Raw genomic sequence first — 21,494 nt, 5'->3', positions numbered from 1 at the left:
TATAATTCTATATATGGACTAATATTGCATGTCCATTCAATTAAACCTGTTTTTAGGTACACAAACCCTACAAATGCTCACCCCAAAATCCTCTCATTTGTCATTTTTATCACGTGCTTCATTTAACAACTTTACATGATAAATGTAATAATTAGTATTAAATTCTCATTTTAATAATTTTATAATATTACAATTATAACTATATTGCACCGGTGCAGATAATTCTCTAAGCAGATGGGATCTGTTTCTCCTTTGGACGACCATATGGACTCTGACCCATCATAAAAACTTAAAATGTTAACATGTGTAGTCGGTGAGTTTAAAGGTTAAAAAAAATCAATACTATTATTTATCTTTATTCACTGAGGTAAATGCAATACTCTTCTATACATAATAAAATTATGTAAATAATGAATTTATTTTGACTAATGAACTCACTAATTAGCATTTTTAATTTTTTTTTAACAAATGCAACAAGTCCGTCTCATTCAGAAGTTACACAAGTCGAAAGCAAATTCAAGACAAAATGTTTTGTTTTTTTTATTATTATTATACTGTGACAACCAGGGGTTAGATTTAACCATCTTAATCCTCCATCATCTTTCAAAATAGTTAAATCTTTTCTAATGCCCGCTTTTATGGATCTCTTGCCTTTGTGGCTTCAAGATGGATAATAGGTCACTGTTTTCTTGTTATAATTTTTTTAAATAAATAAAATTAATGACTATAGAACTTTTTAGTTTGATATATATATATATAGTTAATGTAATAACCCTTACTCTAGCAAGATACAACATTGTCCATTTTTTACAGACATGCAGGTACTCTTCCAAATTAAGCAAACTTAACTCTGGTACTACCAGCGTGGTAGTTTACTTGTGCCAATACACTTCCGGCTAAGTTAAACTCTGATACCATTTGTAACAACCCTCACCATAACCAGATACAATATTGTCCGCTTTTGACTCCACCAAATAGAGACTTCCCAGAAGATCATCCATCCTACTACTATTCCAGGTTAAACACACTTAACTCTGGAATTATGATGAGTTCATGGCCGTCACACCTTTAAAACACGTTGTGTTGAATCTATATATAACACTTACTCCATTTATACCCAAACGATGTAAGATCGTACACCTATAACTCGCCCAGTGTGGTAACCTAATGGTGCCTACTGCACACACCCACCCACAAGGTCGCCACAGTTAATAAATTATATTACTTATATGCGGATGGTCAATGTTTGGAGGTGTCAAAACCTACAGCCTAGTGATATTTTCTCATTAGAACATGTAGGTGTGAGAGTTTCTTGCCATAATATATATAAGCAGCTTGGATGTGAGCCTACCCTCCTTCATCAAGTTTTGTAAGTGTAACTTACACCTAGGCCTATAAAAAATAGATTTGATTTTGATCCAAATCGGAATTGAATATGAGCGCACATTGCAAACATGGATTGAAATATTTAATTCGATAATTAGGTAAGAATAAAAATCTAATAATTTATGAATTATGATTAATCCGACTTGGTATTAATCCAATCCAACATAATTATATATATAATATGCTTTTAATATATTAGTTAATGCTATAACACATACGAATAACATTTACATGTTAGCAAAATGTTTTTATCATTATTATGAAAAAGAATCTAAATTCTTTTTTTTTTTTCTTCTTCTTTTGGTAATATTTAATTTTTCTTTTCATTTTATTTTTCCTTCATTATTATTTTCCGATAACTTTGAACAATAAATTTTAAATAAAAAAATTTACATCATTACCCGATCATATTATCAAAACTTTGATTAATAACAATTAAATAAAATTTCAACCATATTAAACACAAGAATGGCCTTTCAGGCAAACCACTTTCATTGGAAGTTGAAATAAAAGTTGGACGCTATTAAACTTTCGAGAAAAAAAAAAGTTTGACGCTATAATCATTCGTATAGAGTAGGTGGGTCATCACACATTTGCCAAGATATAATTGATTTTACAACACGCCACTGAAATATCATGATGTATTTGTTGCTTTCTATATTTAGTTTATTATATGGTGATAAAATAAAAAATATTTAGTTTATTATATGACTCATTTAGATGGCTTGGTCTAGGTGATGCCATTTTCACATTCTCAAAGGGCGTGTCCAGCATTATTATATGAGGCAAATGAGTACCCTTGTAAGATCTATCACAGGCAAATAGCCAACCAAAATCACCAACACCTGTTTTTTTTAATTAAAAAAAAAAATTTAATTTTAGTTTTTTTTGGTAGGTATTATTTATTTATTATTATTATTATTATTATTTTTACTCTGGCAAGAAAACAAGCCATACGACATCTACAACAAGACCATCGGTCAGAGACAGGATCAAAAATACAAAAAACACCATTCCAAAACTAACTAACACCTCTTATAGTCAAAATTAACAGTCTTGACAAGTCAAAAAAAATGTGCCAGCTATAGAAGGAAAACTACCACAACAAAAGAAAAAAACAGTGCTAGATAAAGACCCCATGATGTCACCCATGACGTCAGTGGTGAGTCCACCGAAAAAATCACTGGCGAGAGGACCAAACAAACCAGCGCAGGCAACAGAGACGGCGTATGTCGGCAAAAGACATAGATGCATCAGATCCACTGTCAGTGCAAAATACCAAAAAGCTCCATAAAGGAGCAGACAAACATACCCACCCCGGCGACCCAACAACCATCTACCCTCGGAAACGGCGCAGATCAGGAGATCGGGAACACAAATTCACGATAAAACGTGAGAGACACTGCTCACAACGAAACCTTGACGACAATGAGGAGAAATAACAAAAAATGCCGTGAATTCACCCACCAAGTAAGCTATGTACAGTACGCCGATATTATTTAATTTTAGCTAGAAATTGATGATGGCTTTGGGCATGATGAATACCCTTTATCTCCTTTGCAACGCGTGTGCAGTACAAACCATTTTTCACAAGATTCAGTTTTGATCATCTAATAATGTCATGATTAAGGGAATAACATATTGTCTGAATATGATTGGTTATTCAAAACTGAGATTTGAGAGGTGGCAAACTATGGGATCTCGATCATTATGATTTAAAATTTATTTGTAAATGTCCAGCACTTATTAAAAAATTAAAAATAATAAAATAATAATTAATAGGTACACGGGTCATAATAGGTTGACCCTGTCTATTTTTAACCCGTTTTGAACGATTTGAAAATGGGTTTTGACCTATGTTGACCCGTCTATTTTTAAGTCAACCCAAACCCGGCCTAACCCGCTCATTTGCCACCCCTACTCATAACCATTAGAAAAATGACGAATATGAACCGGTTGATAATTCATAACCCATTTTGCCACCCCTAATTTAAATGTAAGAATTTATGGTCTTTAATGTATGGACCTATGCTCCGTTTATCTGTTTTGTCATAATGCATGTGCACGAAAGTTAAATTGATAATTGCATCCGATAATCAAGCTTCATGGTAATATATGACTTCCTTTGAATGTAATTCTCAGAATAGTTTTTAAAAACAATTTTCAGAGAATAAGAATAAAAAATAGTTTTTAAATTTTTGAGTTTGAAAATCTGCTTGGTTGGAAAAACTACAAAAACAGTTTTATGAGAAAAAAATTTCAAAAATCTGTTTTGGTTGTACCAACTGAAAATAGTTTTCTGAATTAAAAATATATATATGTGTACATTACTTTTTATTATGTATTTATTTATTTTTTGAGATGTTAACTACTAATGCATTATATTTATTTTATCTAATTTTACTATGCAATAAGTATTAATTAGTAAAAGAGGTACCTAGGGAAAAGGAAAAAAAGAAAATTACCCAATCATGACATACACATAGTGTGTTGCAAGCCTAAACTGTTCTTGTATCCTGGGGCTTCTATCATTCATAACATTTCATGAATTCAATATTTATATACATTCCATTAAAAAATATTTACATACATAAATCATCTCATCACTGGATGTGATGTTCTCATGAATCTAATTTGATATAAACTCTCACTCCTCATCTAACTTAAAAGGCAATTAATAGAACAAGCATATATATTCTTCCCTTCATAAGATGACATGAAAAAAAAATAGCATCGTCGAAGTTAGATGAACAAGCATATATATTCGGTCCTTGATTCGTGGTAGCATTCCCCTCACCAAGAACTATCATCTTCTTTGTCTTCACACTCCATAAAAAAAGTGATCTAACTATTGAGGGATAAAATTTGGGATAATTCCATAAAAATGGTGTTTTGGAAGTCAAAAGAACAATTATATGGAGTCAAATTTTAGTTTTCCAAATTAATGGAGTTTTCTTAAATGCTGATCTGGACATGAAATTTTACTGTAGATCATTTTTTAATTCCCAAACTGTCAATCATATATTGTTGCGAATTGACCCAACTACATCTTCAAGCTAACCAAGACCCAAAAGCCTGTGTAGCAATAGACCCTTGAGGAGTTGGTGACCAACGAACGACTGAGATGAAGAACTTCTCCGTAGGACTGAACGGCGGTGCGGATTCAGAAAAGTGACACCATGGCGGTGAACTGGGTTTTCACGGAATAGGTCGGCAGTGACGTGGGCAACAATGAGCAAGGATCAGATTGTCGGGTCATGGTGACCGGAACAGCGGACGGTGACTAGAATATAGCCCGCAGAGAGATTGGAACGACTGTGAGTAAGGAATACCCCCACCGACGATGATAATATAAGGGTCTGAACCTTGGGCCAGAGAGGATTCCTGCGAAAACAAAGGACGTTGACCAAGTGGGTAACGAGCAAGGAATGAATGGTGACCGAACCAGCAACTCCAATGCACATACGACAAGCAAGAATGGTGAGAAAGAACGGGCAGTGAACTTGGAACGGCCGGCGAGGACGATGAGAGCTGCCAAAAAAAAAAAAAAAGTGATCTTGAAAGTTGAAACTGTGATGTTGGTGAAGAAGAGGTGTGGCACTGACAACAATGTTGAAGCTTGTGGTGCCACGGTGAAAGAGCTTTTTTGAATTCTTCAATCTCCAACTCAATGGATTCTAACCATAAAAAAAGCCATGAAAACCTCCTTCCCACCCCTTCCACCACCACATCCACAACCACTTCTGGATCAACAACCACCTACCACAACCATCTCCCACCATATTCCACCAACAATAACACAGCCTACACTACCCATTGTGAACACACAGACCAACCAAATAACTAATGAAAGCAAAGATGCTACAAATACGTTTTCTTCATCTGATGATGAGGTATCTCAAGCTGTTAAATTCAGGGCTGATCTGAATGTACTCACACGTGAAATGGACGTTATTCAAGAGGTGGTCAATATTCTACAGAGAGATAACCATCTGCTCAAGAGCAAGCTTAAAGCTCTGCAGCCTGATATGGACCACGAAGTTGAACTAAGAAAATCCATTGCACAGACTGAGGAAAAGAAGGAGCACAGGAAGCAAAGCAAGGTTCTCAAGGGGCGAATGCAGACCACTGAAGATGAGCACCCTACCGTTGTGCAACAGGAAACTGGCAAGATGAAAGAGGTAACCTTACAACCTAGACACTCTTCTCTTGCACACAAGAAGCACTCTACAAAATGTGGTCCTACACACAGCACACTACCTGCACCTTCTCACTTCCTGTCTCAAATTACCCATGTTACCAGCCCTGGTAATCCCACTTCCATTGTTCCACAACCTTCACCATCCTCTCACCTCCATTTACCAACCTCACCTGAGGTTCTTCCCTTGGAGGTAGGGTTGCCCCTCCATTCTCAGACGAGTCCTGTTCACATTCCCCAAGTGCCTACAGTAAGTAGGGCCACTCCTCATGTCACTGTTTCAGAGGACAAAAGAGTACATGGGTCAACAAATCTTACTTCCATTCCTTATAAGTCTTCTAGTGAGCTCATTCCTGACAAAGGAAAGATGTGTGTTGAATTACCTAATCTTATGGTCAATGACCTGTCAGCCTTTCCCCCTCTTGTCACTTCCAACCCCATTTCTCTGGTGACAAATCAATTAGCCATTACCCCTACTCTGTCAAAGCCTCATCTTGACACTTCACCTGTCATACCTACGCATGAAACTTACCAACAAAAACACACTGATGGACCACCAAACAAACCCTTGTGGGCTCATGTTACTGCTGGGAGAAAGAGAAAACTTGATTTTGAATTTCTTCAACCAATGTCTTCTGATGGGTTTATCTTTGTGGACCCATCTGCGAGTGCTAGAGATGAGGGTATTGAGGATTGGAAATCTAGTATTATTGGTTATTTCCTCCAAAGGAAACTAAGTTACAAACTGGTTAGCAGAATTGCTAGAAACCTTTGGACCAATAAGGGCTTAACTGACATAATTGCTACTGACACTGGTTTTTTCATTTTCAAATTCAAATCTGAAGCTGAGTGCAAAATTATCCTCGATGAGGGTTCCTGGTTCTTTGCAAAAAGACCTCTGATCCTGAAATAATGACAACCTAACTTGCAGCACTGTAAGAACTCAAACACTTCCGTACCAGTCTGGGCATTAATTCATAATGTACCATTTGAATACTGGAATAGCAAGGGCCTTAGCAGTATTTCAAGTGCCATTGGTGTTCCCCTTTTTGCTGATGCAATTACTGAAGCAAAGTCAAGGCTATCTTATGCCAGGGTTTGCATTGAAGTTAATGCTTCTGTGGAACTAATTGATTATGTTAATCTCAAAGTTGCAGAGGGTGAATTTTTAGAATTGCCTGTTACCTATCAATGGAAACCACTGGTTTGTCACAAATGTCATACTTTTGGACATTCTGAGGGTAATTGTCTAAGTCATATCCCTTGGGTTCCAAACAGAGGGGAACTCATTGGAACACTGCTACCTAAGAGAGATCCTAAAAGAAATCATAAAACTCAATGGAGGAAGGTCCAACCAAAACCAATTTGCATACCCCCATCACAACCCCAACCCATACCTAAACCTCTACAGCCCACACCCACTACCACTCAGGCCACACCTACTACTATACAAACCACCTCTGAGCCATGCACCAATCCCATTACTACTGAGTTAGCTCAACAACCCATCCCTGAGCCTTTCACTAATCCCCCTACCACTGATAAAATTCAAAATTCCATCACCCATGCTCATATAGCCACTACCACTATAACTATCAGCAAACCTGAAATCACTTTTAATACACCCACTAATCCACATCCTAGATTATCATTATCCACGCCCTCATCCACCAATTCAGCTCAATCATCCAATCGATTCCATATTCTAGCATATCAGGATTTGGAGGATGAATGTGTGTCTATGCCATCACCATCTATTCCTGAAACCAAACTAAATCCTGTTATCTAACCCAAAGATAATGAAATACCATCTGTTAAGGTTCCAGCAGGTGTCTGTGTCTCTGATCCTAGTGTCAGTTACTGTGAAAAGGTTATGCCTAACACTAGACTCACACCTAGACAGGGAAAGAAATTGAGGAAGGATGCCAAAAGAGCAAATAAGGCTGCTCAGGTAGCAGCTAAAGAAGCCTACATCAGGTTCTTTGAGGACCTAAAATCTCCTCAAAAGTAATGATTTTTGCTACTTGGAATGTTAGAGGGATGAACAATCCCTCTAGACAGTGTGAAGTGAGGAAGTTCATTACTGAAAATCAGCTTGATTTTGTTGAACTTATTGAAACTAAAATAAGGAACTGTAATATTCCTCTTATGCATAGTGCAATTTCAAAATGGCCACTCATCAATAACATTAACCATGCCCCTTTGGGAAGAATCTGGATCTTATGGAACCCTTCAGAAGTTGATATTCAATGCATTCAGATGACTGACCAATTCATCCACTGTTCTATAATCCCATCCAACCCATCAGCCACTCCTTTTTTGGCTACTTTCATATATGGTACTAACACGCCTGAGGAGAGAGTTCCTCTTTGGGAAGCCATCAATGAGATATCCACTCAAATCACTAATGAACCTTAGATCCTTCTAGGTGATTTTAATGCAATAAGATGACCTAAAGAGATATATGGGGGAAGTGACATGTGGACACCTTCAATGGATGATCTCAATAACTGCATTATAGATTCTGAACTTGATGACCTGAGGTTTACTGGACACATGCACACCTGGACCAATAAATCCCAGGGACAACCCTCAATTGCAAAGAAACTTGATAGAGTCATTATGAACACTCACTGGCTCTATTCTTTTCCAAACTCAACAGCAAATTTTGCTCCTCCTTTGTGCTCTGATCACTGCCCCATGTTAGTGGATATAGGAGTTCCCACACCAAGAAGGAAATGTCCTTTCAAATTCTTTGATTTTTGGTGTGAGCATCCTGATTTTTTGACAACAGTTGCTTCTGTGTGGAATACTGAAGTGTCTGGAGTGCCTATGTTTAGGGTTACCACAAAACTCAAAAGACTGAAAAGTGCACTAAAAAATCTAAACCACAATGTTTTCAGTGATATTTCTAGTAGGGTAAAGAATGCAAAGTCTAACCTTACTGCTTGCCAAAACCTTTTAGACTCTGATCCAGGGAACTTTGAGCTCAGGCAACAGGAAAAAGATTTGCTTCTTACTTATTCCAGTCTAAGTAAAGTGGAAGAACAGTTATTTCAGCAGAAATCAAGAGTGAAGTGGCTAGCTCTTGGTGATCAAAATACTAGCTATTTTCATAAGAGTGTCCAATCCAGAATTAACAAAAGAAGGATTACAAGTGTTAAATTGCAGGATGGAGCAGAAACAAAGGATATGGAGACCATCAAACATACATTCACCACTTTTTTCAGAGATTTGCTAGGTAGCAATCCTCATTGCTACCCAGGTTTGAATTCATTGTCACCATTTATTTCTAAATCAGTCAATGCTGAATTCCACGATATTCTTTGCTCTATCCTAACTGATGTTGAAATAATGAACTGCATGTTCTCTATTAAATCAAAAAATCTCCAGGTCCTGATGGTTATAACTCATTTTTTTTAAAAAGGCTTGGAGCATTGTTAGGAGAGATGTCACATTGGCCATTAGGGATTTTTTCCAATCCGGGAAAATACTCAAGCAAGTTAATGCAACTTATTTGGCACTTATTCCTAAAGTCCCTAACCCATCATCACCCTCTGAATACAGACCTATAGCTTGTTGTAGTGTCTTGTACAAGTGTATTTCCAAGCTTATTGCAAATAAGTTAAAACCCATTATGCCTACTTTAATTGATAAGGCCCAAAATGCCTTTGTCAGTGGTAGAAAAATTGGGGATAACATCATCTTGGCTCAAGAATTGCTAAGAGGTTATCATAGGAACCTTAATCCACCTAGATGCACACTCAAAGTGGATCTCATCAAGGCCTATGATACTCTAAGCTGGCAGTTTATCCTGGATGTTCTCCAACTGATGCAATTTCCTCCAATATTCATCTCTTGGATTAAAGCATGTATATATACTGCATCTTTTTCTATTTGTATTAATGGTGAACTGTGTGGTTTCTTTAACAGCATCAAAGGGCTAAAACAGGGGGATCCTCTATCTCCTTACCTCTTTGTTCTGGCAATGGATGTTTTCTCAAGTATCACCAACCAAATCACAAGCAATGAACTTCTCTTTACATATCACTGGAGATGTAAAGCAACCCAAATCTCGCATTTAACCTTTGTAGATGACATTTTAATGTTCTGCCATGGAGATGTAAGATCTGCACAGTCACTCAAAGTTTCCATTGATACCTTCACTAACCTTTCTGGCCTCACCCCTACCCCTAACAAAAGCAATTTGTTTTTCAGTGGAACTCCACATCAGACCAAAAACACCATATGCAACATCTTTCAATTCCTTTGTGCTGAACTACCTGTCAAATACCTTGGCCTACCTCTAATCTCTACTAGACTCACAGCAAATGACTGGCAATCCATCATTGACAACATGCTTTCTAGAGTTACAAGTTGGACTGCAAGAGCTCTATCCTTTGCAGGAAGGTTACAGTTGATTCAAGCTACGCTTTTCAGCATGCATATTTACTGGACAAACCTCCTGATTTTACCAGCTAAAGTATGTGACAAGATGAACCAAATAATGCAAAGATTCTTATGGTCAGGCAAAGCAATGAACAAGTACAAAGCTAAGGTGGAATGGGAGCATGTGTGCAGCCCTAAACATGCAGGAGGACTGGGCATCTATGATATACAACTTTGGAACAAGGCCTCAATTTTGAGACGTATCTGGACTTTATGCTCTAATGACTCAACTGGAATTTGGAAAGAATGGACACTCAAGAATTTAGTAAAAAATAAGAGCCTTTGGGACATTTCTATTCCTAGTGACAGCTCTTGGTTCTGGAGAAAGCTTCTACAGAATAGAACTTTGGCACAGCCTTTTGTCAAACATATCATCAACAATGGCTCATCAACAATGGTTTTATTTGACAATTGGCTCCCATGTGGACCTCTCTATCAGGTATTGTCTAACTTTAATCATAGACAGGGTTGGTTACTTAACAAATCCATGAAAGTATCTTCATTACTTACTACTTCCCAATGGTCATGGCCTAGACATATTTCAAATATAGTCTCACCTTATTGCAATATCAGGAACTTGCCATTCCCCAACATTCATTGCAATGATACCATCCAGTGGACTCCATCTCCTAACAAGACATATTCCCTTAAACATACCCTTTTTGCTGTTACCCAACCAATCCCCCCTACCCACTGGCATAAGCTCACATGGTTTAAACATGCCATACCAAAACACTCATTCTGCTTGTGGCTAGCAATTCAAGAAAAATTACTTACTCAAGATAAACCTGCACTTCTCTACACAATGCAACCAAATGTGTGTATCCTTTGTCTAAGAGCTGCTGAAAATCACGAACATCTGTTCCGCCAATGTGATTATTCAAAAGTTGTATGGGCTGGTCTTCAACATAAATGTGGGTTCTACACAAACCCTAAGTCTTGGAAAAACTTCCTAATTTGGGCATCATCTAATTGGAAACAGAAACTTAAGAAAAGCAGAGTTATGGTTTGGAAGCTAACATTGGCTAGCTATGTTTATCACATTTGGAAGGAGCGAAATAATAGAATGTTTAGAAATACCTCATTACCTCCAGGCCAAACAATGAACTCAGTGATCAACGCAATCAGGCTAAAGCTATTAACTGTCAAGAAAGTTAAATGCCCCTTTGCGAGAGAAATTGCAGCAGATTGGAATCTCCCAGCTTCTTTTTATGAGCCTGACCAGTCAAATCCCTTCTTCCATTTCGTAACTACTCAACTCACCCAAAATCCTCCACCTCTACCACCACCACCACCATTTCCACTGATCCCAACTTCTCAACACCTTCCCCGACCATAACCAGTAGTGTGGATTCTTCATGGTTTGTTGAGTCATCCCACCCGAGGATGTGGTTGAAGGTAGTTAATGCTATGGATGCAGAATGTTGTATTTGGGCTTTTGGGCCTAGCTCGGTTAAAGACTTCCTTGTAGGTTTCTTTGGCCACTATAGTGGACTTTTTATTTCTTGTTTCCATGCCCAGTTTTGTATGGGCTGAAGGACCTTCTTGTAATTTCTTTCTTTTTTAATGAATTACTTATTTACCGAAAAAAAAAACTCAATGGATTCTTTTGCTCTCCTTTGGAATCCTTCAACAAATAGAGCTCCAATTGAGGGTATCTTTCATAGATGTCATCAACAACTTTTTGAAATTCTCTATTAGCGGCTGTGAGCATAGAGGTCGTGAAGAGAAAGACTTGAGGGCTGTTGTTGCATGCTTTTGGTTCTCGGTTAGCTTAAAGGGGTAGTTGGGTCAATTCACAATAATATATGATGGGCAGTTTGAGAATGCAAAAAAATGATCTACAGTAAAATTCCATGTACAAGTCAACATTTGAGAAAACTCCATTAATTTGGAAAACTAGAATTTGACTCCATCTATTTGTCCTTTGATCTCCAAAACACCATTTTTATGGAATTATCCCATAAATTTTTGAATATTACATTAAGCGTTTCCTATAATTATATAAATAAATGAATCAATTAATTTCATTCGACAAAATAAATCAAAGACAATAATGTATAATATAAAAAAAATATTAAAGAGAGGACGTCTAGAATTATCTAGACAAATTAATTTAATTCAAACCCCATTACAATTATTATTGGTAAGAATGTCAAGAAAAAAATGTTACAATTATTTAATTCAAGAATATCTAAAAATGCAACTCTACTGAAACCATGTCACTAAAAACATTCTAAAATAGTTACGAGTTGCCTGATTTGACTAGGACTTGCAAACTATGTGATCTCAAATCTCAATTATCATGACTTAAATGTTGGAATTTATGGGAATGTCAAATAGTTAAATGCATCCGATAATCAAGCCACATGGTAATATATTCTCTCTATTATTTTTTTTATTTTTTATTTTTATTGACACTACTCTCTCTATTTAAAGTGAAATGTAAAAGTTTGGGGGCTCTTCAAAAGCATGAAAGAGCGAAAATTTTATAATAGGATAAAAAAAATAATAATAATTAATAACACATCTGATAAGTTCGCTTATACATCCTATGTGTGTGTGTGTGTGTGTGTGTATATATATATTTGTGTTTTTTCTTTTTTCCTTAACAATGGATTAGTTTGAAATAGTCTCGTGGAAAGTTTTTATGTATTAATAGACCATAAAGTATGTAATTAGTTGAACAATGATATTATGAGAGTGCTCTTGCCATTAATTGTCATCGGTAATTGAATCATGATTTATTTATTTAAATTTTAACATGAAAGAGACTTGGTTCTCTTGTAGTCTTGTTGATTAAAAGAAAATATTTGTTTGGAGGTAATATTAATAATTGTAAACTTGTATTTGTCACTTGTTGCTTACTTTGAATGAATATGTCCTGAACTCCACTATGGACCATCTCATGTATATAGTCAGTCGAATATATTGCATCTTGTTCCTATAAAATAATGAAAAGACATTATCAACAATCAAAAAAATTTGCATGACATTAGTTATAAAACAAATATAAAGAAAATTACTGGTATATAAATATTAATATTAAGGAAAACAATGCCCTCGTACTAATTCTTTCATTCGGCAATATAACTTCGGTTAGTGTATCATGACTTAAATATATCATGAATATATATATATATATATATATATATATATATATATATATTTCATGGTAAAAATATCAGATTAAAAGTAAGTGGTTGTGAATGTTCAAAGTCGAGCTCCTTAGGACAACAAAGAATAATCCAACCGCTAAGATACGAAGGTGGTCGCACTATTTCTTACATTGTATTTCTCTTTTTGTTAAGGGATAAAAGGATAAAGAAATTAAAAGAATAATGGAAGATCTTCTTCATTCTCAAAAATAATAAAGTTTATGATTACTATTTTTACTCTTATTTTCCATTAAAAAAACAGATAGTAAATTTCTATGTACATAATAAATAAATAAATATTCCTTTTATTCTGTAAGTACAGTATTATTTGTCTTTCTCACGTGGAAGGTGATTATCACTTATCCCAATAAAGCGATGGTCTATAAGACTATAACAAAGATTACATATTATAGAGAGGAATTGTTACGAGTATCTATACCATATATATTTTTATGAATACTTTATTATTATTATTATTTTAATGTATCTTCAATTGCATGTAATTGGAGTTTTAAAATTGAAATTGGTGAAATTTGAGAAAAGGAATTAAAAAAATTGAACCAATTTTTTTTTTTTTAAATTTCACAAATTTCAATTTCAAGACTACAATTCAAAGCAGTTGAACACAACTTTATTGTATTTTTAGATAGCAAGTTCGATGTAAACACTATGTATAACAAATTTGTACATGTGCATTTCAGGGTGTGTTTAATAACTCATAACATTTTTTGTTTTCTGTTGTCAATCTTTAAAAAAGAGAAACAAACACAAAAATTATGTTTAGTAATTTGTTTTTATTTCCTCTTAATGAAAAACATTTCTCATTTTTATGAAAGAAAGAGAAAACATCAAAATGATGTTTCCTGTGTTTTTTCACTGTAACAGAGGAAACATTTTCGCCACGGTTTCTCTCGTTTTTTACGCAACAACTGACATTACTCTTCCATTAATACACAACCATTGACATTACTCCATCAGTACTTTTATATTATATATATATACATTATATAAAATCTATTTTTATATTTTATATATATACATTATACAACTGTATGCCTTGTATTTATTTATTTATTTTTTTTTTTTGCCCTTTTTCTAATTGTTATACATGTATTGGTTGTAGTTTGTTTTCAGATTTTTTGTTAATATATATGTATATATAAAATCTATTTTTGTATTATATATATATACATTATACAATTGTACGCTTATCTTGCCCTGTATATATATATATATATATATATATATTTTTTTTTTCTTTTTAGATTATATCTTTTTATTGTGATTGAAAGTTAGATTTTGATAGATGGATGAAAAAATAAATTAAAAAAATTTCCAAAAAAAAAAAAATTTTTGTAACAAATGTTTTACTAAATACTGCTTTTTGTTTTTTATTATTAAAATTGTGGCAACAGCAAAGGTTACTAAACGTTATTTTTGCTTTATGTTTTTATTTCAAAAAACAAAATTATGTTTCTGTTTATTTGTGACTGCAAAAACAGAAAACGAAAACATTACTAAATGCACCCTCAAGTTTTTTGTTTTTGTTTTTGTTTTATTTAGGCTTTGTTTGGTTAGGTGGAAACAACTATAAAAGAAAGGAAAGAGAAAATTTTAAAAATTTTTAGAATTTGAATAGATAGAAAGAGAAACATAATGGAAAATTTAGTTTTCTACATTGAGTATTTTCATATGAAAGAAACACCTATTTATTTGTAGTCCTTTTTTACCTAGTAACTTAATTGTGAAATTTTTTCTCAAAACAACTTCTATTATGATGTAAGTTCTTTCCAAAAACAACTTCTATTTGAAGTAAGTTCACAATGAAAATTATATAGTTATATATATACAGAATATCAATGATAATTTGGGTAAAATTATTCAAAATAAATCTTGATTCTAAATATAATTTTTTATTTTTTTTAATTGTCTGTTCTATGTTGTAATTATAGCCACCCATAATTCCGTATGGATATATATACATATTTATTTTTTATATGGTGAAATATTTGATTTTTTTTCCCAAACAATAGTATTATCTCTTCATCTCTAATTTTTTATTTATTTTTAATTCGTTTATGTTAAACTAATAATTAGTTTTATTTAAAAAAAAATATTATGAAACCTTATTCTAAATATAAATAATAGAAATTAATATAAACAATTATACATTTGAATTTAATAATCCATCGCAGTTTTGGTATGCATAATCACTTTCTTTTCACTTTCATACTATCCAAACTAACAAACTAATATTTTTCTACAATTTTATTGAATAAATTTTCATATTAACCAAACTTGGAAGATCACTTTTCTTTTCATTCACCCCATTTTCTTTCACATTCTATTTATTTTCTTACTTATTTTCATCTAACCAAAAGAGTCAGGAAAAACGATTTCAATCAGTGAAACAATAATAATAATAATAATAATAATAATAATAATAAAAGACTGTTCTGTTCATTTGGGATTTTTTTTTTTTTTTTTTTTTCTTTTTCATTTCAGGAGTCATTTGGTAACATTTATATTTCTTGTTTATTTTGTTGTTGTTAAAAGGGCAAACAAATCAAATGGGCCAAATTGTACATATTTTGAAATTTGTTAATAAAAAATTATCAACTAAATGAATTTTGGACACATTTTTTTTCAATTAATTAAAAGAAAAAAAAAAATCTGTTATCGGATATTTGAACAACAGTATTTGAACAACAGGCGTTACAGGCCCAAAAAATTTGCAATAATCATGGCGTAGGAAAGGGAAATGCACTTCCCCTTTTGGATTCTCGGGTACCAAACGTTCCTTTTTTCACGAATAAATAAATGTAGTAAAATAATTAATAGGTATTGGAAGTAGTAGAAACGTGCTTGGAAATAGCACAATTTTTTTCTCTATAATCTCTTGACCGACTGGACTCTCGACCCTCTTCTTCAGCTCTCTCTCGCTCTGTGGAACTCTCTCTCTCTCTCTCTAGAATCGAAGATGGAGAGTAGCTCGACTCGAGTCATCTCTATCTTCTTCTCTCTACTCCTCCTAATTTCATCTGCAAGCTCGTTCTATCTCCCAGGTGTCGCTCCTCGTGATTTCCAAAGGGTACGTTCTTTCACCTTCTAATACAAACACATTATTTAGTTGTTGAACTAAATTGATCTCTGTTCTGTTCTTCATTATCCGTGCTTTTGATCTATTAATAATTAAGTACTCTTTGCTCAATGTGTTTGATTCATATAGATTTCATTGATTGTGACGTTGGTGGATGCAATATATGGATCTAGGGTATTGGTTTTTGATCTGTGGTCGTAGCTCGATTAGATCTTACTTTTTGACTTGAATGGTTTTCGATCTAGGGTTTTGGATTTGGTTTTGGTTGGAGAAACTAATTCGTGATTCAATTGCCTTGGCTAGTTGATTTTTTTCGAAGTTCTGTTTTGGACATGTGGTTGTATTTGTGTGTTCATTTTTTGAGTAATTTTTGTAGTTATTTGGTTGCTTTGTGGTTCCTGATGGGTTGAACTGCCCAAAATCTATAGTAACTATACTTCCTCTTTGATGATGTAGCCTATTTCTCAAATTTATCTTTCAGTTTACTAGCCATTAGGCATGTGTCTGTATGTGCACCCAAGCACACCTGTATGTAAGCGCCTGTGTTTGTAAGTATGTATTTTCATGTTTCACTCCGTAAATCATCAGATGTATTTTGTTAAGAATATGTGAGATCAGAGAAATGTGATGCTGGTGCTCAGCACTGACCATATAGGTGTAGTTGCATAATTTGTTCCAAGAGATATAGAGAGAGAATGCATGCGGAGGGAGAGAGAACTCTTCTTGACACTGTATATAAAAAATGAAATAAATAAAACATATTACATCAAGTTGGCAAGGAGTATCCAACAATGTTCTTTATGATCTGTTAGGTAGAAGAGTGCGAGGAAGAAAAATTAAGGAGGCGACCAAGGTTGGATAGAATTTCAATTCCTTGGTATGAAGCTAAGGGGATGGGAATAGAGAGGAGTGGAGATTTGTTTCTCCGGATCCATCATATTCCTTCCTCCCAAGTCCCACCTTTGGGAGGAAAAGATGGAAAGACTTTTCACATATCTGACATTTTTGTTTATGTAACTCCATTATTTGGAAATATAAAGGCATAGTAGTAAAACATGAAATACTTCTTCTTTTTTTTTTTTTTTTTGTCCCCCTTTTTCCCCTTCCCGCTTAAATAAACAAAAGGTGGGAAAGTCTCTGTTTTTTCCTTTCTTTCTAGTATCTTGTCCATTCCCTTGCCCTCTCCTTCCTTTCAAATTCTCATCCCTCATGACTGAAGGAAGTGCTGAAGTAAGAGTACTCTTTCCTGGATGGATTTCAGCATTTGAACTTGGAGAACCTGGAAATTGTGTTTGTGCAGCCAAAGCTTTTTGCAATGTCTTACGAATGTATCCTACTAAATCAATGCATAGATTTATTTATTCACATAAAAACATTTGTCTGAAATAAATATGTTATATCAACTTGTAGTTTGATTTGGAGTAAAATGCGTTGTTTTATACAGAAATTCATCTTATAAAGGTGAAAAAAAATGGCAAGGTGTTTGTCTCATATTCGATTATGAAATTGTTTCATTTCTGTTTCATATTTTTATTTATTTATTTATTTATTATTATTTTTTTGTGAATTTGGCAAGAGTTTCTTTTATGTTAAAGTGTCCATCCAATTTATTTCTTACCTCTTATAATCTATTGTTTTATTTTTGTTCTACCTGTTACCAGGGCAATCTCCTCCAAGTTAAAGTGAACAAGCTGTCATCAACAAAGACACAACTTCCATATGACTACTATTTCTTGAAGTACTGTAAGCCCACCAAAATTGTGAACAGTGCAGAAAATTTGGGAGAGGTCCTTCGAGGTGACCGCATAGAGAATTCCATCTATACTGTGAGCATCTCTTAGTATATTTATTTGTTTTGCTATCAAGCTGTAGTTGGTAGAAGAAAAAGAAAACAAAATGTTTTAAATGTTACCCTTTTTTGACTTGATTACTTTGGTGGATTCCGTGTTTTTGTTGATCTAAATTTTTTAACTCTATCCCAGTTTCATATGAGGGAGGAGCAGCCATGCAAAGTGGCCTGCCGACAAAAACTTGATTCTGAATCTGCAAAGAACTTTAAGGAAAAAATTGATGATGAATATAGAGTTAACATGTAAGTGCTAAATGTTGTTGTACTCTTTATTACCTTTGTTATTTGAGTCCTGTTTGTCTATATATTATAAATTGTCTTTTGCTGGAATCCTTTTTATCATATAATTTATGTTTAAAAATGTTATATATTGTCATCTCTTATTATTCAATTGTGCAAGAATAATGGCTTTGCATTGTTTGAACTGAAAATCTGAAATGGGCATGCAGGATTCTGGACAACCTTCCAGTTGCTGTTCTTAGACAAAGGAGGGATGGGAGTCAGTCAACCACTTATGAACATGGTTTCCGCGCTGGGTTCAAAGGAAATTATGCAGGGGTGAGTTTATAGTAGATAATTATTCATGCAGAATGCTCATGTATTTAATACAAATTTTCTGCATGTATTTGCTTCTGCAGAGCAAAGAAGAGAAGTATTTTATCAATAACCACTTGAGCTTTAGAGTCATGTATCACAAGGATCCAGAGACTGATTCTGCCCGAATTGTGGGGTTTGAGGTTTCTCCAAACAGGTCTTGTGCTTTCTAACTGCACTTTGTTTTTGGTCAGCTTTGCATTTGCTTTTTAAAGTGAGCTTGGGTGGAGTTGAATGTCTGATATATATGATCATTTAATGTTTAAGCATGCCAGTTGCCCCTACAAATTTTTAAAATTGAAATGCTACTAATTTATATTAAAAAATGAATAAAAACTTACAAGAGAATGGAAATATCCAAGGGCCATTTGCATGCGGAGAGTGAGAGCCTCCCATTTAATTATCATTCTATGTAGCTTAGGGAAAAAAATTAGCATTTCATGTACACTTAAATATTTCATTTCAGCAATTTTTTTATAATTGCAGCAGGGCCTCAAGTTATTTTATCTGTTTTGTTTTATTATGTTTTTGCTTTTTGAGGAGTTTTCATCCCAAATACATGTTGTTTATCCGTCCAGATCATAATTTATTATTATTTTCTTTGTTATTAATTATTATTTTTTAATCGTTATGATTTGCATTATATAGAACATTGCCATCTTTTTGGTGTCTGAATGTTGCATTCGTGTTCATTATATAATCTGAAGAATATATGATTTTATCAGAGGCTTACCTTTTGTGGGATGTCAAATTGTTACTTAATTTGTTGTTCTTAATTGACTATTGTTAACAGTATTAATCATGAGTACAAGGAATGGGATGATAAGAACCCTCAGTTGACGACGTGCAACCAGAACACCAAAAATATAATTCAAGGTAGCACTGTCCCACAGGAAGTTGATACTAATAAGGAGGTTGTATTTACATATGATGTTTCCTTCAAGGTACCATAGACTTTTTGTCCTCCTTTATACTATTTATCAATGCCTTTCCACCTTTATCAACTATTTCTTTTTCCCCCTAGGAAAGTGATATCAAATGGGCATCACGTTGGGACACCTACCTCCTCATGAACGATGATCAGATCCATTGGTTCTCCATCATTAACTCCCTGATGATTGTCCTCTTCCTTTCTGGCATGGTAGCCATGATCATGATGAGAACTTTGTACAGAGATATTGCAAATTATAATCAATTGGAAACACAAGATGAAGCTCAGGAAGAATCAGGATGGAAACTTGTTCATGGAGATGTTTTCAGGGCACCTACTAATTCCGGATTACTTTGTGTTTATGTGGGGACTGGTGTTCAGATCTTTGGAATGACAGTTGTGACAATGATGTTTGCGTTGCTGGGTTTCTTATCACCTTCTAATCGAGGTGGGCTTATGACTGCCATGGTTCTCCTTTGGGTTTTCATGGGTTTGTTCGCTGGTTATTCCTCTGCACGATTATACAAAATGTTTAAGGGCACAGCATGGAAGAGGAATACCTTGAAAACTGCTTTTATGTTTCCTGGTATTCTTTTTGCCATCTTTTTTGTGCTGAATTCTCTAATCTGGGGAGAAAAATCTTCTGGAGCGATACCATTTGGGACGATGTTTGCTCTTGTGTGCTTATGGTTTGGAATATCTGTGCCCTTGGTGTTTGTAGGCAGTTACTTGGGCTTCAAAAAACCAGCCATTGAAGATCCAGTAAAAACAAACAAAATCCCAAGGCAGATACCGGAGCAGGCATGGTACATGAAGCCGGTCTTCTCTGTACTTATTGGAGGCATTCTACCATTTGGGGCTGTTTTCATTGAACTATTCTTTATTCTGACCTCCATATGGCTGAACCAGTTCTATTACATCTTCGGATTCCTATTCATAGTTTTCGTTATCCTTATAATCACATGTGCCGAGATTACTATCGTACTCTGTTATTTCCAGTTGTGCAGTGAAGACTATTATTGGTGGTGGAGGGCTTACCTTACTTCTGGGTCCTCTGCTTTATACCTTTTCCTCTACTCGGTTTTCTACTTCTTCACAAAATTGGAAATTACAAAGCTGGTTTCAGGAATCCTGTACTTTGGGTATATGCTGATTGGTTCATATGCCTTCTTTGTGTTGACGGGAACAATTGGCTTTTACGCTTCATTCTGGTTTGTGCGGAAGATCTACTCCTCTGTGAAGATTGATTGATGTAAAGATGCTAGGATAGGGCAGTGTCTTGAGTATCAATAAGGAGAGAATTCTATGTGGAGTAGATGAATTTGAGACCTGAAATGAAGCATAAAGAGGCTGTATCTGCTTTTGTACTATAAGGGGTGCACTCTATGGAAAGTATTCCCAACCTCACCAGACCACCTTCAACTTGCTGATAGCTTAGGGCTTGGCTTGTATGTTACATTTTCTGGTTTTGTTTATACCAATGTTATTTGCTATGAACTTCCCGACTTCATCATTATGCATAGAAGCTTTAGCAGTTTCTGTGCGAGAACCTTTAGTGGAGATGATACTTATTGCAAAACATTTTGATATTATTAGCAATGCAGAATTGATCATTAGTTAGTGGAATTTACATCTTTTGTAGTTTGATTCTTTATAAATTGATTTGCATTACTTTTGTCAGATGTTCTTAATGAAAAGGTTGGGGTGATGGATGGAGCAAGGGAAAGCCTTAGTGAGGGTTTTCTTGAAAATGAATATGTTTTTGTGAAGTAGAATTTTTTGTAGATTAAAACTTCTACCTCAGGTCTATATACCGTAGATTGTTTTTG

General features: G+C 34.5%; 1 protein-coding gene across 1 annotated transcript; it reads left to right on the top strand.

Moving 5' to 3' along the window:
• Nucleotides 1–16,098: 16,098 nt before the first annotated feature.
• On the top strand, nt 16,099–21,291 carry LOC132280733 (transmembrane 9 superfamily member 7-like). Its single transcript, XM_059782453.1, has 7 exons — nt 16,099–16,282; nt 17,953–18,117; nt 18,274–18,383; nt 18,590–18,698; nt 18,779–18,891; nt 19,528–19,678; nt 19,759–21,291. The coding sequence occupies exons 1-7, from the start codon at nt 16,172–16,174 to the stop codon at nt 20,914–20,916; spliced, it is 1,917 nt and encodes a 638-aa protein (XP_059638436.1). The 5' UTR covers nt 16,099–16,171; the 3' UTR covers nt 20,917–21,291.
• The last annotated feature ends 203 nt before the right edge of the window (nt 21,292–21,494 follow it).

Source organism: Cornus florida, unplaced genomic scaffold (assembly GCF_030987335.1).
Source record: "Cornus florida cultivar Cherokee Brave unplaced genomic scaffold, ASM3098733v1 CherokeeBrave_3.0.0_Hap2_Chr11, whole genome shotgun sequence".
NCBI lineage: Eukaryota > Viridiplantae > Streptophyta > Magnoliopsida > Cornales > Cornaceae > Cornus > Cornus florida.
The sequence above is the reverse complement of the archived record's forward strand: the minus strand, read 5'-3'. Positions and strand labels throughout refer to the sequence as shown.

Coding starts and splice junctions, on each gene's coding strand:
- LOC132280733 (XM_059782453.1), top strand. CDS start 16,172: ATGGAGAGTAGCTCGACTCGAGTCATCTCTATCTTCTTCTCTCTACTC. Junction 16,283..17,952: donor CTCCTCGTGATTTCCAAAGG/GTACGTTCTTTC, acceptor ACCTGTTACCAG/GGCAATCTCCTCCAAGTTAA. Junction 19,679..19,758: donor CATATGATGTTTCCTTCAAG/GTACCATAGACT, acceptor TTTTCCCCCTAG/GAAAGTGATATCAAATGGGC.